This window comes from Pectinophora gossypiella, chromosome 14, assembly GCF_024362695.1.
Source record: "Pectinophora gossypiella chromosome 14, ilPecGoss1.1, whole genome shotgun sequence".
Taxonomy (NCBI): Eukaryota; Metazoa; Arthropoda; class Insecta; order Lepidoptera; family Gelechiidae; genus Pectinophora; species Pectinophora gossypiella.
This window is the reverse complement of record NC_065417.1, coordinates 8,473,113-8,490,154: the sequence shown is the minus strand read 5'-3', so window position 1 is coordinate 8,490,154 and position 17,042 is coordinate 8,473,113. Positions and strand designations below refer to the sequence as shown.

Sequence of the window (17,042 nt, the reverse complement as noted above, 5' to 3'; positions counted from 1 at the left end):
TTTGGGGAATGCATTGTTATCAAGTAACATGCAGCAACGACCAGCTACATCGTCAGTCCTCCAACAGTCAGAGATTCGAAATTCTTATTCATTCTGTGCGGTTCATAGCAATGCAATCATGTTACCATCAATAGGTTCCACTTCAAATATTTTATTCATTTCACTTGCAAAATGTTTTATTAAATTAACATGCTTCGGGCTGAGGCAATTTCTATCCAAACACAAATGAATAAAATCGGACGTTTCGGTCCGCCATGCAGTAAGCTGTATCATGCTGATACTTTGACAAGCTGCATGTACCTAGACGTAATCCAAATGTAGCCGAACATGTTCAAATATTGCCTGAGGAAATGCAGTGGGTAGGTACTTTGGGACGCTCATTTTAGGGTTGGGGCTCGACTATTCATTTCAATTTTTTATAAGCTTGCTTACGATTCTAGAGACAAAATAATATGATTCCTAAATCTATATGTACAAAATTTACTATTGGTGTTTCTACATTGACAACTAGCTCAATTCTAATTTCGCATTGGATACCTACATTGTTATCGACGAATCTGGAGTTACGATGATTGATCACATGGTTTTACTAAAATTAAATGTAAGTATCTTGACGTGACACAATGTATTTTATAAGCAAGCTTCGGGATTCCACAACAGTTAATTACAATATTTCATATGAATATGCTGCGGCTATGATTAATTTTGAATATCTCTCCGTTATATATAATAATTTATACCTAGTAACGCGTGGCGTAACTAATCGGTGAAGACAAAAAAAATATTTAATTAGAGCATTCGTTCACATCAATAATGTAATAATTTCATAGGAATGATAAGCGGTAACAATACACAGTATAATTTCACCATAAACAAAAAATAAAGAAGAAACACGACCTTAAAAACATTTCATTTGGTTATTAATTACAATTCATGTCATAAAACTCGTGTGACACATAGGCTTTTCATCTCGCTTACAGTGCATCGTACTAGATCAATATGCACATATCCACAGTGTGTTACGTCATGCAGTTCTCAGTCGGCAATAATTGTCGTAACAATCAACTACTATAGAGCGGAGCGGTATGTACATCGTGTCGCTGAGTGTGTCGTCACGAATGGAAGCGGCGGTGTGTGCCTGTCGCTCAAGGGGTTCCGGCGTGCGGTGTACCGTGCTCCACCACTCGAAGCTCCTAAGGCTAGTCGTTGCGAGCGTCCTCACAAGTGCGGCATTCACTACACTAAGTCAACAGCAAGACTCGGAACAGACACTCGATGCGCAAGACATGACTGTACAAACGGGAGTGCGGCCTCGTGGTTGCGGCGGCCGGGCGGTAGGGTAGCGCAGCGGCTGACGGCGCTCGTTCGTTCGCGGGTTCTTGTCACTTGTCTCTCGCGACTCCTCCCGCCGTTCTACTTCGTTTGTCGTTGTGTCACTTGTGTTCATCCACTTTATGTCAGTGTAGTGAACTGTTCGTGCCGGAAAACTTAGCGCGATGTGGTTTTGGTTTTAAATGGTATTATTACTGTTAGCTAAGCTCAAAGCTGCGGCTGTTCTAGCTCTACAATGTCTTTATCAGTAGACAGAAAACCAATCATTGACGAATAACCTACGGATGATCAGTATCGGGACAAATCCCCTACTCTACCATCGAACTCTAATTGTAGTTAGCGTTTGAATTTATCTACACTTACATAATATTTGCATCTTTATTTGTCAATTTGCCGATTGTTCCCTAAATTTCAACTGCGCCAGGCGTCGTTGAAGATATTATGAAATTGGTCGGGTGATAGAAAAAATAAAAATCTGAAAATAAGTAGGTAGCATTTTTTCACACACTTCACTTAGGATAATCATTATATAAACGATAACGTATAACGAATTTAGATAACAAATAAAGTTAAAAATGTACGTAGGTATATAAATATTTTAAGTAAACAAACAGATATCCCTTTCTCTAAATAGTAAAGGTTAACAAAGTTAAAAGTACAACTACGCTCGTAAATAGAAATACTAATCTCTTACAACTAGTCTAACGTGGAAGATGTTTGACTGATTAGTGCTATAGTATCACAGCAGATCAACGGAGACTAGCTCCCACTCTCGCATCTATATCCAACCCGAGCTCGAAGCGGGAACCGTGTCAGACATCGACAAAGTATATTTGTACTGAGTTGCTCCTCGTTGTTGTCGATACCGGCCGCCAGTTCTAGCAGAGAGCTGGTCGGGTGATCGAGTGCCGGGCCGCGGTCGTCTGACCGGCCCCTCACCACACAGTATGAGCGATGAATAATACACCAACAAACAACACCACCCACATCAGTACCAACATCTATTTCAAAATGGATTCAAATTCAAGTCAGGTTAGTGCATCATCAATACATAAACCACTTCTTTATATTTTGGCAATTAGTTTATAAACACATCTACTGGAAAGAGAAAAATACAATAGCAGGTGTTTGAAAGTTATGAATTGACATTTTATAACAAATGTTCTATAGATGATACACTAACTTTCGAATTACCTACAATACAGTATAGTAGACCACAAGTATAGTAATGAGTGATCCGATAAGCGCAGAGGATAGGCACCGAGTGACAGTCTCTACTAGTTTATGAAGGAGCGAGCGAGTCGGCTCAATGTCTCATGGGTTCACAACACATATTGTTACAATTAAAGCCTATGGGTATTATACCGGGGTTTTCGGCAATTTCCGTCGAGTCGGCGACGATGGCGATTTGTCCGTATCCGGTTCTGTGAACCAAAATAATGTGTATTACACTAACTCTGCCCTGGAATAGATTCTATAAACACTACAATAGTCAATTTAAAGTTAACAAATAGAAGTCAGAGTACTACCGTAGATCGAAGATGAAGAGAAAGACTTGAAAAGTGATGGTGCAGTGACAGTGTCGTTATAAAAGCTAGAGTGGGTGAGAGGAGGATAGTAGGAACAAAACCTGTGAATAGAGATAAGTAAGCACAGAGTTAGAATAAATATATTAGTCAGTAGGCAGATACACGTCCAAACTTGCACTAGGAATTAATTCCAAATTACCCTGCAAGTAACTGTAACGTCTCTGTGTCTTCATATATAGAAGTTCATTAGTTGGTGATATTTAATTATTGCACCGAACGCATTTTACTTGCAAATCACTTCCAAGAATTCATTACTGGAGCGTACTGTGTGGCTACATGACCTCGATTAAACATGGAACTATACGTACATACTAATTGATAGTTATGAAGCAACTTCGAATTATTTGTTTTTTTCTTACAAGAACATTTTGTGTTATTTTCTACTTTGTAATTTATTCTTTGTTCATCACAATCAAGATAAGTTTGCTTAGCTTTGACAAATAATTCAATAAAGTTCGTTGACTTTTGTTTAATTAAATACCTATTAAAGTTTATAACAAAAAAAATAAGAAGGAGAAGAAGAGAATAATAATAATATGTCGAAAAAATTAAGATGTAATTAAGAGACGCAGAAGAATTAGACAAGACTTAATGGTATTAGCTTAAATGTGTTACGTGTGTAGCCAAAAATCAAATTAAATAGTATTTTATATATTAACTCATGATCCCATGCATCGACTGGGACTAAAAGTATAGAATAAGGAATAATACTACATACTAAAAGGAAAATATTGAAAACTTTATTCCACTTGATAATGGTTGAGTTTACCCGTGAATTAATTTACGAGGTAGAATATTTATATGCAAGTAAGTATATCTGCAATGGCTTGGTACATAACACAGATGGAGGGCTTGGCCACAACATCACATGTCAGTCATATTCCCAACATTTTTTCGTATATATTTATAAATCTTCAAAATACAATATTTGACAGTAATTAAGCAACGCCGTTTCTGTTTAGTGTAGATTATTAAAAAAGGTTAAATTCTTTTTTAAATAAGAATAACGGATTAACTCATTAGGTGGGGCTCTCGCTTTCCCGTCTCAGCTTAAATCAAGTTTTAGTACCTAATGGACGTATTTTTATATTTAGTTATTTATTGATTCTACGTTATATGGTCTTTTTCTATCGTGCGGATTATGTGGTGGATTACCAATCAATTCTGATTTCAGGGTTATTATGAACCACCAAAGGCCCCTGACATGACTGATTTTGCGACTACGTACTTACATCAACAATTAGTTACCAAGACCATCGGCTTAACGTGCTTTCAAAAATACGGATCATCTTATTATTCTATGGTAATAGTCCCAGTTGCAAGCATCATAGTGTCAATTTAGTCAAGGTTCAGCACACGTAACGCATTCAAGTCTCACATAAGACACCTAGCAATATAAGATGCGCATACCGTAGAGCGCGTGGTGGTGGTGCGAGGAGGTGGCGGCGCCGGGCGCGGTCGGCGGCTCATCGGTCTGCGGTGCCGGCTCCACCAGCAGCTCCACGTTGTCGCCGCCGCGCTCCAGCACCGCGCACACCTCCTCGAAACTGCGCTCTGTTAGCGGCACTCCGCCCCATTCCAGCACCTATCATCAACGCAATATCATCGTCATGCTACTTATACTTACTTAACATAACAAAATACTTTATTACATACACAGGAAATACAAAAGAAAAGAGAAAAAAATGAGAAAATTGGAATGGCATGGTTCGTTATTCTTACTTACTTCTCTGCTACGTACATACTCGTAAACTCAAGTTAGAAATCTCTGGGGTAAAAATTACCTTCTGCTGTGTACTTTTTGCAAAAAAAATAAGAGGAAATCTAGAAAAACATTGAGATTGACACTCAGCGAAACATATTACCTAATTAAGTGTAATTTAATTGAGACAGGAGAACTGTCCAGACAAGGATAATCAGTTTTACGTTTTTTGAATAAAGTCTTGATGAGAGGGTTCTTTTATATGATTAGGAGGGCCAGTGAAACGTTTATGTAGAAGAAAAATACGACACGAAGTTATAAAGTAAACTTACCTTATCTCCCTGTTGTAGGCCGGCCAAGTCAGCGGGTCCACCGGGCACAGTCCAAACTATGACGGCCTCGCGCCGGCCACTCGCGTCCGGCTTGCCGCCCACAACGCGCATACCGAAGCCGCGCGCTGAAATAACCATAATTTTTAGTTACCACACTATAAAGTTGATATATTTTAATAAAGTTATATTACATCGATGTCCTTTGTCGTTGGGGTCCCTTCGAAGTGAGACACGGCGTGGCGTGCGGTCGTCAACGTCATGTATGACAATCTTGATGGCTTCAGCGTCGACGGACATCTGTCGCGCGGCGGCGGCGGCGGCGGCGGAGGCAGCAGCGGAAGCCTGCGTGTCGCTGTGGTCGGAGCCTCGAGATGTAAGCGCCGCCATTGCGCTAAGCGCTCCTGTTCGCTGTTGTAACGCTGCTATGTCTGGCCTAAAACGATACATTGTAAAATTAGTGGCTATTTTTCTAAGTAAGCGCCGTCCATCCTTTAGTATGATGAAGAGTCGAAAGTTATTATTATTTAATTTAGCTCCAGGCTCCGTTATTATGGTTGCGTTTATCAATCGAATGTAAAATATTAACTATAAGTTGAAAGGTGACTTTGACTAATGGTTCTAGCAAGTAGCAAAGCTATCGCGGATTGCAATCCCGTAAGAGTCAGAAGAGTAAGAGTAAGAGTCTTATACGTGAATGCATTTTCGTTAGGCCCCATATATTGTCCCATATTATAATGCCGCCAAGTTGTACTGTTTTGTTTCTGTATGTTGAAATTGTGTTCTGTCTGGGCAATAAAGTATGTTTGGTTTGGTACTGTATACATAATAGAAGGTCTTACAACTGGCTGCCGCGGCGCCGGATGGGTCGATCCTCATCTACACTCAGGCCAGCGATGCTGGGCGGCGCGGACTCAGACTCGTCCGGCGCGCGGTACGAGCCGCGCCGCGACTGGGACCCGCCCACCACGTCCACCGCCGATGACCTGAAGGTTACACCAGGTTAGGTATCCAAATGTGTTATGAAGATTTACTTATGAAGAACTTTAAACTACAGTACCATACAACTGTAAGAATTCTAATGTCTCGGTTAAAAACTGCAGCTCAAAGCTACAGATAGGAAAAGGAACTTTATATTCTGAATTGCTTAACACCTAGACACTTCCGAGGTATCGATATACTTAGAGAATGCCATATTGTAGGAAGCTACGATAAGTCTAATGTTGATCGGGCCTTAAACTAAAAATGAAGTAGAATAGAACTATCTTACCTGCGCGACATAGGCGGCGGCGCGTTCAAGGCAGCCTGTTGGCCAGCTTTGTCCTCGTCGACGGAACGCTGTCGCGGCGAACGCACTGAGCGCCGGCGCACGGGCGCGACCGTGCTCGGCCGGCGCGACCCCACCTCGGCCGGCGTCGCGCTGCCGCCACCCTTCAACTGCCGCCGCGGGCAGCGTGGTTAGTTATCTCGCACATTATGTAGGTACGTAGGTACTACTGTTATAAAAGCGAAAGTAGTAATTGCATCCTGGTTGCGAGGAAGAAATTACTACCCTAGCAATAAAGCCGCCTTGTGTACCAATTATTTGTATATAAACAAATTATTACGTATATGTATCCTGTCACAGAGTCATGTTTTTAAATGTGAACCAGTGTTCACCAGAAACAAGATGGGTGAAGATATAAATGTTCTTCGGATGACTCTTCGCGTCACACTAATTAGGGACCATCCACAAAAGCGTCTTCCGGGAGTTGTCGTCCTATAAGCTTCCGTGCAGCCTATGCCACTCGGAAGACACTGTCCCTAAGTAAGTTATAAAAATATCAAAAGACAGTTACCCTGCACTATTTTAAACTAAAAACTAACCAGAAGTGTGCATTGGTGTCAGACTACTGTGAGAGTCTTTCAATTAATCTACGATTACGAACTACGGAGTTGTTATAACAAGGTCATATGAATAAACGATGAACGAAGTGGATGATTAAGTAGAAAGTTAATGAAGCCCGTCAGTAGGTACATTCTGCGTTTTTCCTTTATTGCTAATGGGAGTCGTTTCAACTGAACAGTAAAAATGTGTTAGTCTCCTCTCATTACGAACAGTCATATGTCTTTACGAGTTAAAGTTTAGATACTTTTATAATCACCTTTATAGTAACACAAAACATTTTCCTTCGGACGTCATACATAAACTCTCTTACGTTCTCAAATTATCTAAATAAGTACCTGCTTAATAAATAGTTTTAACTTACCATTTCTACCACGGGATTAAGCTAGTGACAGCATGTACCGACATTACCTTTTCTAGTTCCTTAAGGGACGCTGGTGAGACGTCTGAGTGTCGTCGCAGCTCCGGAGAGCGAGGCGGTGCGAGCCCGGAGGAACTGCCTCCGCTGCCAAGGCGTGCCTCTGAGTGACGACGTTGTAGTGCCTCGAGGACAGGCACGTCCAGCAGAGAGTCTGTGCTGTCCTGAGCAGCTGGTGGCAGGCGAGGGGCTGCCTTGCGACGGCATACTGAGCAGCGCCAGGAGTTCTATAGAAAAAGAAACGTTTTAAAATTTAAAAGCGAAACAAATACGTTTCAGAAAATGTGTTACTTTACTGAAATAAGATTGTTAAATTGTTAAGAAATCAAATTGTTAAAAAAACATCGGTATATTATTCTACATGAAGAAAAGTAATTATTTGACGCAAGAAATAAGTACGTGTTTTAAAATTTAAAATAATTATTATAAAAGTAAAGTCTGGTGTTATTCATATATGAGTGATTGTTGATGGCTTTCCATGTAACAACGTGCATTCGTCTCCCTACCGAGCTCTGACCACCTGCCATCAATCAGAGAGAAAGGAAGGGGCTATGTTTCACGTACGTTATAAGCATATGACACAAATATATGGCTACGTGGAAATGGATTACAATGCTGAACATTGACATTTTATGATAGATGGGTAACCATTAGGTATAATACCATGCGGTATAATGTTTTTCTAAGTAAGTAGGTATACAAAAAACATTGTGCTAAAAAAATAATTTGAACTAAGTTTTAAGAATATACTTTATTGCACTTAACAACTAGTTACATCACAAACAAGAAATGGACGTTTACAAGGGTGGACTTATCTCTAAGAGAGATCTCTTCCAGCCAACCCAGAGGTAGTATTAGAGTAACTGCGGAAGAATAAAAAGAGGTGCAATATATTAAATACATTATAATAATTATATCTACATATAAAACCGTTTAAAAATATATATATACACAAACATATGCCTAAGCCTCTATAAATATATACACATATAAAATATACTATACCTACATACATACCTATTATATATATAACAATATACTTAGACTACGAATACTCTATGGATAAAAAGTGCTCTTTGACTCTCTTCTTAAAAATTAGGTAAGAGGAACTCTCCTGAACTACCCTCGGCAGCCTATTCCAGAGCATGGCTGCACGGACGGAAAATGAGTGAAAGCCAAAATTGGTATTGGTCCTAGGCATCTCCAGCATCTTAGTAATACATGGACGCCTAGAACGTGAGGGAGGGGGCAGGAGGTGGAAGCGGGACCGTAGATAGGAAGGGGTACCAGGATCATAGAGAATTTTGTAAAGGAAGGAAAGGATGTGCACATCACGGCGAAGTCGGATAGGGAGCCATTTTAACGACGCACGAAACTCAGAGATATGGTCATACTTGCGTAAGCCGAAGATGAAACGTATCGCCAAATTTTGAAGACGCTCGAGTTTGTTAAGCAGCTCCTCGGTTACATCCAAGTAACAGACGTCCGCGTAGTCGAGAATCGGGAGCAGGAGAGATTGCGCCAGCATAATCTTGGTGTGAAAAGGGAGGAAGAATTGGAGACGCTTGAGAGAGTGAAACGTGAAGTGCATACGCTTGCTCAGCTCATTAATATGAGAAGACCAAGACATATGACAATCCATTATAAGCCCCAAATTTTTCGCCTTCTCAGAATAGGCAATAGGGATCCCGTCGTAGACAAGCGGAGGAAAAGACTTCCAGTCAAGCATACTTCTGAGTCTACTGCTACCCACGATCAACGCCTGTGATTTAGCGGGATTGACAAGGAGACCAAAAGTAGTTGCCCACGATTTAATGGCTGATAGGTCAGAATTTAATGCGTCAATCGCTTCAGAGGCATCGCAGGGAGAAAAATGCCTGTAAATTTGTAAATCATCTGCATACAAATGGAAGGAAGAAGAAATGAAGTGAGAAATAGTATTTATAAAGATTGAGAAAAGTAAAGGAGAGAGAACACCGCCTTGAGGCACGCCAGCTGAAAGAGAGGTCCAATCGGATGATAGGCCATCCACTTTGACACATTGCTGACGACCGAGGAGATAAGAACGAAACCAAGAAATCACAGAGGGGGAGATGTTAACGGAGTGAAGAGTACCCAAAAGGATGTCAAGGTCAACAGAGTTGAACGCACTACTAAAGTCCAAGAGGACAATCGCCGTGAGTTTGGTGTTATCCATCGCATGACGAATGTCCTCCGTAACATTCAGCAGTGCCCCAACAGTGCTGTGAAAGGGACGAAAACCGGATTGGAGAGGGCAGAGGAGATTATTCGAATCAAGGTAGGAGAATAGCTGTCTGTGAACAACCGACTCCAGGACCTTAGAAAGAATAGGAAGAATGGATATAGGACGATACTGGGAGAGAGAAGATGGATTTGAGGTTTTGGGAAGAGGAATGACAAAGGCTTTCTCCCATAGTGAAGGAAAGATATTGCATCTAAGTGAATAATTAATAATGTGAGAGAGTATAGGTGCAATATCATCCAATATGGGCAAGATCATGTCAAGACTTAGACAGTCACTACCGATAGCCTTTGTCGAAATTGACCGAATACTCTTCTTAATGGAAACCTCGGTGATTGGCTCGAAAGAAAACAAAGGACAGTCAGGTGGGACAAGAGCATAGAGATAGGACAGAGTAGCAGATCTCGTATGAGCATCCAGTGAAATTGGAGGAGTGGAGAAGTGGGAGTTCAGTGCATTCAGATCCACATTACTTTTACAAGTATCCGTAGTTCCTCCTACACCTAGAGTTCGCAGAAATCTCCACACATGAGTTTGGGACAAATTTTGTATACTAGTGTGAATATAGCGACGTTTAGCATCCCTACACATTCGATTGCAGATGTTGCGCAGTTTTTTGTAGGAATTGAAGTTATCGCATGAAGGATCTTTCCTGTAACGAGATTTTGCTGTGTCACGCTTAGCCATTGTTCGCTTAATCACAGGAGTCAACCAAGGCGCAGGTGCTCGCTTGACTCGCACAGGTCGTACAGGAGCATGGACATCATACAGTGCTAAAAGTTGATTCGTGAACGCCTGGACCATATCATCAATGGAATCCATTGATACAATTGTGGACCAATCAATGCCCTGAATACCCTCTCTCAAGCGTTCCAGGTCCATATGCTGAAAGTTGCGCATGAACAATACCTTACCTTTAGATTTGGGCGGCCGAATCTTATATGAGAGAAAGATTAAGTCGTGATGTGAGAAAGGAGCCGACATTTGCCCGTGTGAAGCTACTAAGTTGGGATTAGATACAATAATTAGATCCAAAAGAGAAGGCCTACAATTAGGAAAGTAGTGAGTGGGAGCTGACAGAGGTAAGATATGTAGGTTTAAGGAAGAGACTAAGTCAGTAAGCTTGTGAGACCGGTGATCATTTTTCAACAAGCAGGTGTTAAAGTCACCCATCAGAATTACATGGTCAAAGCAAGGTATGTAATCAGCTAATACATCTTCAACTGTTTGAAAATAATTCACTTGGTCATCGGGGCTATATAAGACCCCCAGTAGTAGTTTCTTATGATGGATAGTGATATCAAGAAAGAGATACTCCACCGACCCAGAATATTGTGATGGAGAAGATGTAAGCAGATTGGCAGGAATATTACCACGGAGATATATACCCACACCACCAGCACGCAGCCCAACACGATCATTACGGTATAGTTTGTAACCCGGAATAGAGCAAGATGTAGATGGGAGTGAGGGCTTTAACCATGTTTCCGAAACAAGAATGCAGTCAACTACGCCGGCGCTGAAGGATGCAAGAAGGTCATTGTACTGACGAGGTAGGCTCTGCGCGTTAATGTGCACGAGGGAAAGGAATTTGGAGCTGGTATCAAAGACTGCCGAGAGCTTTACCTCAAGAGGTTCAGAGTCTGAGACGGATGAAACGCTTAGAGCACTTTCATATTCGTCAGAGGAAGAGCAAGTTAAATAATCATTGTCTATTAACATACTAATAGTCTATTTTATAGATAAATAATAATAAAGTAAATAAATATATATGTATAACTTAAGCTAATTAATTCTTTATTTTTTTAAAGTAGATCACTATTATACCCTCATTATACCCAGCCTAGGGTTGACCAGAAAGATTCTGAACTTAACTAACTTTATAAACACAACACCATACATAACAATGCGAAAAAAAAAGAAGCAGAAAAAAAGCAAAAACAAAACGCAGGAACTGTCATCATGACATGTCATCTTAACTTAAACGTCAACTGAAAGGAATCAAAACAATATTTTGTTAACCTACAATTAAGAGAATTATAAAAAAATTACAAGTGCATTCCGCAATCAAATGTCCGCCGCCGCCGCTACAGATTTGCGCTTTGGAAACTGTTCCATCAGGGCATTAAGATCGGCCTGGCAAAATATCTTCCTACGCGACTTATCTGGCAACAGAACAATAATGTTTCCCTCCGACGACCAGCAATTCCTCACGCCAAAGTGGTTTCGGGCTGACACGAAGAAATCCTGTCGCGACTTTGTTAGGAATTCGGATACCGAAATCTTGGATCCCTTCAAAGTGGTTTTGGTATTCCATACCGAGGATCTTAACTTCATGGTGGCAAAACGCACCAGTATGGGCCGGTTATTGCTCCTTTTACTTCCCAATCTATGGCAGGACTCAAAACACTCAGCGTTGACTTTGCACAACTTCATTTGGGAGGTTAATATTGGCAGAATTTTGTCAGCAGTAATCTCACCATCTTCTTCTTTGATCCCATGGAAGAGCAGGACTTTTCTTCGGGTGTGAGTCTCCATACGATCCAGGGCCTGTACAAGGAGCTCGACTTGCGATCGAAGGACATCAAGTGACTTCCATACAAACGACTTGAATGAAGCGTACTCAGCTGCCAGTGACTTTACAGTGTGATTAGAGGGAGTGCTGTCTGGGCGAAAGTTCTTCTCAAACTCACTCATCCTGGAGCTGAACATAGTTGATAATTCACTCATAGTTTTCAGCAATTGGTCAGCTGTGCTATCCATGGCGGTGCAGTGTTGCAAGTTTGTGAGAGAGCGAGTGGTGTCACAGTCTAGGCTTAGGTAACTTCAAACTTATTGCATATCCAATTAGTTAATTTTAAATAAATATAATATGCAGAGCTAATTAAACACGTATTGACAGGTCAAAGTCTACCCGCGAAAAAAAGTTTTTTCATATTTTAAACTGGGTTTTTCTATTTAATTTATTCCATGGGATGTGATGACTGACTCTTTGATTATACTAATATTTTTTTTTTCTGAAAAGATCAGAAACGAACAGTAATAAAAATAGCAACATTTCATTTGAAACGGAATAGTCGAGGCGGAAGGGCCGCGTCCGCCACCGGCGCAGTATTGACGGAACGTGACGGACGGGGTACTACTCCGACACATATATCTTGTACCAGTAAAGGAACTTTCCTTTTATGTCTAATACCTATTCCGTAATCTCCCGTTAAAAATAAAGTCCTAAGGGACCAACTTAAAACGAAACATTTATTTATTTATGCAATTACTTTTGTCCCCGTTATTTCGACAAAATTTTTTTTTCGAAACTATTTGTATGAATTACATTTTTGCAGATTTTAAAGGGGTAATTTGTAATTTAGGACATTAACTTTGACAGACGAAGTGTTTAGACGGTGGTTAAAATGATGATATTACCTAAATGCCAACGTCATCTGGACTTTTTAAAAAATATATTTTTGACGTGGCTTATTGTAGATTTGCCACGCCGCATGTGGAATTAACTATTTGACCGAACCAGTCTTCTGGTCGCAAAAGCAAGTCATAAGTTATATTCCTAACTGGCACACTGTCCCTAAGTTGTAGCGAGTCAGGTCAGACACGCGCAAGGGTCGGTCAAATATTCGTCCACACTCAATCACGTAACATCACTCACACTCACTTCCCCGAGACTTAGAGTGGTCGAGTGTTGAACCAACTAGGTACTGCGGATCTTTAGATTTCCGATGTCAACTCAAAATATGATAAAAGCGTCATTAGGTAAGCCTCTTTAGTTTTAAAGTAAAAATTGGGTTTATTAGGGTTTTTGTTTTGTTGTAAATAAGTATGTGTTACTTTTTCACTCCGAAACTTATCTGGCAGATAGTAGTAAAGCTGTTTATCCGGCAGATAGACTCAGAAAAATCAGACCTCTGAAAATACTTTTCGTATTTAAACACAAACAGAAAATTTCTCTTTTATCATAAAGCCAAAATAGATGTATTGAATATTGACGCTATCCGCCCACCGCCACCTGTCCAGATGGAAAGTAAGATTGAGCACGGACGCCCTTCTATATAAAAGACTTTTTGCTATTACTTACTTAATAAAAAGACCGCGTTATATTACAAACAATAACAAAAGAAAATCTAGAACGGTTTAAGAGATAGACAAATTAGGTAGTTCAACCAACTTGATTTCGCGAAGTGATTACAAATCAAATCTTTTGCAAGGTGCAAGTCTATCCTTACATATTTTGCATAATTTTCCAAGGTTTTCCACTTGCGGTTACCATCTTATTAACGTTAGTGCTAATGGCGCTTTATGACAACCTAGTCAAATGATAATGATATGATAAAATGAAATAAACGATCCATATCTAATGAATTTGTATGGAAATGCACAGACTTAGAAGTTTTTCGCGCTTGGAAAGTAATGAGTTGTGATGGCTGAAATGTTTCACATCTGATCATAAATCATTAAAGAAAATGCCACTGATCATATTAGACTGGCTTCTATTTCTAGCTTGACGTTTTATTATATATCTGTAATTCAGTAATCTACGTATTCGCATGATATATACTTACAGCCTCTTCGTCGCTGGCTGGCTTGGAGTATGAGGAGCAGTCCTCGCAAACGCGGTGCTGACAGCCGTTGCAGGTGTGGAACACCTCGCCCGGCTTGAGGGCCTTGAGGCACACACGACACGCCCCCACGCGCGACGGCGCCTTGCCCGCTTCACTGTACCATAGAAAATATTCGCTATAATTTATAATATACAACGGGCACCGTGGTGTAGTGGTTGAGCGTTAGGCTCACGAACGGTGGTGGATATGTCTATCGCAAAGATCACTTTGTGACCCGTAGTTTGGTTAGAACATTGCAGGCTGAACCTGATTGTCCGAAAGTAAGATGATTCGTGCTTCGGAGGGCACGTTAAGCAGTCAGTCCCGGCTACTGTTTACTTAAGTAAATGTGCAATCGTTACTTGAGTCATATTAAGGATCTTGGCGGCTCAATAGTAACCCTGATACCAGATTTGATGAGGTCCATCACTGACTTCTCACAACTCGTACGAGAGAAGAATAAGCAGATATATCATATACATAACATAAACAACCTATACACGTCCCACTGCTGGGCACAGGATTTGACAGCCGCTGCAGGTTTAGAACCACTAAAAAAGTTTGTCAGGTAAGTTATTGTCTAGTAGTGAAAAGGTTTTTAATAATTGGCCGACCACTATCGTCACTATCATCAGCAGGTGGCTTACAGTTTGAAGTACACCAAGTAACAAAGAACCCCTGCTGGCTGTGACAAAAATATACAAAAACCTATTAAATTTGGTAGGTAATAAAAATAATAAAAAACTCTACATTGAGGACGGTTTAGAGCGGTTTGTGAATATAATTCACGCGGCCACAACGTTACGCACCGAGTATAAATAGTACTTTAAGGGGTCAGAGCATCCATCAACGTGTATTACCTCTAGTTTATGGCTTTTTTACGTTACACCTGCGATGATTTACACCCCAGCTACTGTATTATACGTTTTATATATTTATTCTAACGTACAGATAAGCTACTATATGCTTATAGTATCCGACACAAACAATGTCAGATGCATGTAACCTGTAATTTTAGCCTGAGCTAAGCTATAATCAAGCCCATCTGCTCCGCCAGAGGTGCGAAGCAACATTTGCCGTGAATATACATTAGGGTTGCCACCTGAATATCAACTGTGTACATAAACACGTGTAAAATTTTATCAAGTGTTTCTCTCCTCAATGTCTAAGTAACATGAATATTTCGTTAGCTTTCGTCAAAATATTCTACTTGGCACAGCAGGTTATTATCTCATCATTTTCTACGAGCAAAGAGAGCACATTTTCGCAAAATATGCTGGCGTTATGAAGTTTATGGCTACAGAAAATATATTATCCGATCCCAGGCCCCTTGTGACGGACGGCTACAGCCGCGGAGGTAGGGAAAGTTTGGGCATTATCGCACTTAGAAATACATAAAAGCGACGTAAAAGTCTTTGGCCTAATACTTTTGGAATGGAGCTCTTCGTTTATTTTCAATGCTCCTCTCAATCCTTTAGTTAAAGCGAAGTAGGGCCCAATTACTGGCCGGTACAAGTCGAGTGGCGCGGACTCTTGAATAATCGATAAAGCTGCGAAGCTCACAGCCAGTCTAGTATGTAGAGGTACAATCTGTTGAGGTAGGTTAAACAGTACACACTTGCGTACCACTAGGATTAAAAATACACAAGACATGTCTTCTGTGTATACGTATAGATATACGTTACTTAATGTGGGAGTTTAGATTATGATCTCTACGACACATTTATTCGTCGGTTGTACTTGTAAATGAAGATTTCATACATAATACTCGTATCTTCAATATACATAGCTTAGTAATTTCGCAAACTTCATATTTGCTATCTTCAAAGTAATATGAAACTTAGCTTTAACGTGTTTCGTACCTGCAAGGCTACAACTATAATATTGAGAACGTACAAATCTATATAATAATGTATAGTACATAGATACATATAATATTGTAGCAGTATAACAGGATAACGGCAGCTATAGACGAAGACCATCAGCATGAAATAGGGCAAATTTATAAATCATTTGTCACACAGTCAGATGAACTTATTTATCCGGTTGACAAAGTATGGGAGCTATACGGGATCGGAAAGAATGATTAAAGAAGTATCTCACCGGTCCACAGAACCGACTGCTCCACATACAGTGGAGCAGCGTGATGAAATATACATACGCTCCTACACTATACGCTCTCGTCTGCAGTTATATAAGGAGAGGCCTGTGCTGAGCAATAGGACGTATATAGGTTGTTTATAAAATTGATAATGAAACGCACCGTTCTTGCTTGGCGGTGGGCGTAGGCGCGGGCGGTGGCTGAGCGGGCGGCGGCGCCGGCGCCGGCTCCACTGCTACCTCTGCCGCGCCCGACCGCGGGCCCATCTTGGTTACTGAAATAAACACAGATTATTATTAAATAATATCGCTTTATCTGAAGTATTAGTAAAATGACGCAAATTCATTGTTTATATTTACTAAGACTTTTGTCTTTCAATCATTGATAGTTGAGTTTCCTTCAGATCAAGACCATTTATTCCACCTTTGATTATTGCTAGAGTTGCCGTTACACCAACCAAGGCTTAATAAAAGGTTAATTTGAAGAAAACGAAAGTTTTTCACTAATCCGTCTATAGTCTAATATCATGGTACTTTACTCACGGTGGATGTATGGAAGTTTACCCCAGAAATTTATTATAAAATAATTACCTAAACGTATCCTGCTACCCTATAGCACAAATTTAGAGCACAACTGAGAACGGTAGTTGGCAGTTTCAGTTTGCATTCATTAGAGGGAAACACACATGCAGCGTGTCGTCTTCGTGTATTGCTCAGAGAATCGTGTAGTTAGTGTCGTTGCTACGGGCGTAGTCCTTACCTACGTCGTAGCAGATAGCTACGCAGAAACGTAGCATTTGTAGGTCATGTAGCT

The 17,042-nt window shown here is 40.5% G+C and overlaps 1 protein-coding gene across 6 annotated transcripts in view; it reads right to left on the bottom strand.

The window, feature by feature from the left end:
* LOC126372413 (regulating synaptic membrane exocytosis protein 1) overlaps positions 1-17,042 on the bottom strand; it is a 139,355-nt gene that overhangs the window by 8,479 nt on the left and 113,834 nt on the right. For 5 of the 6 annotated variants that reach the window (XM_050018138.1, XM_050018142.1, XM_050018143.1 and 2 more), the window contains 9 exons: positions 16,392-16,503; positions 14,090-14,243; positions 7,249-7,482; positions 6,223-6,389; positions 5,795-5,938; positions 5,147-5,388; positions 4,956-5,080; positions 4,332-4,506; positions 2,698-2,756 (listed from right to left, as the gene is read on the bottom strand). In XM_050018138.1, coding sequence (XP_049874095.1) covers positions 2,698-2,756; positions 4,332-4,506; positions 4,956-5,080; positions 5,147-5,388; positions 5,795-5,938; positions 6,223-6,389; positions 7,249-7,482; positions 14,090-14,243; positions 16,392-16,503 — 1,412 coding nt within the window. The remainder of the gene's footprint in view (positions 1-2,697; positions 2,757-4,331; positions 4,507-4,955; positions 5,081-5,146; positions 5,389-5,794; positions 5,939-6,222; positions 6,390-7,248; positions 7,483-14,089; positions 14,244-16,391; positions 16,504-17,042) is intronic. The other variant, XM_050018141.1, reaches the window with a different exon arrangement.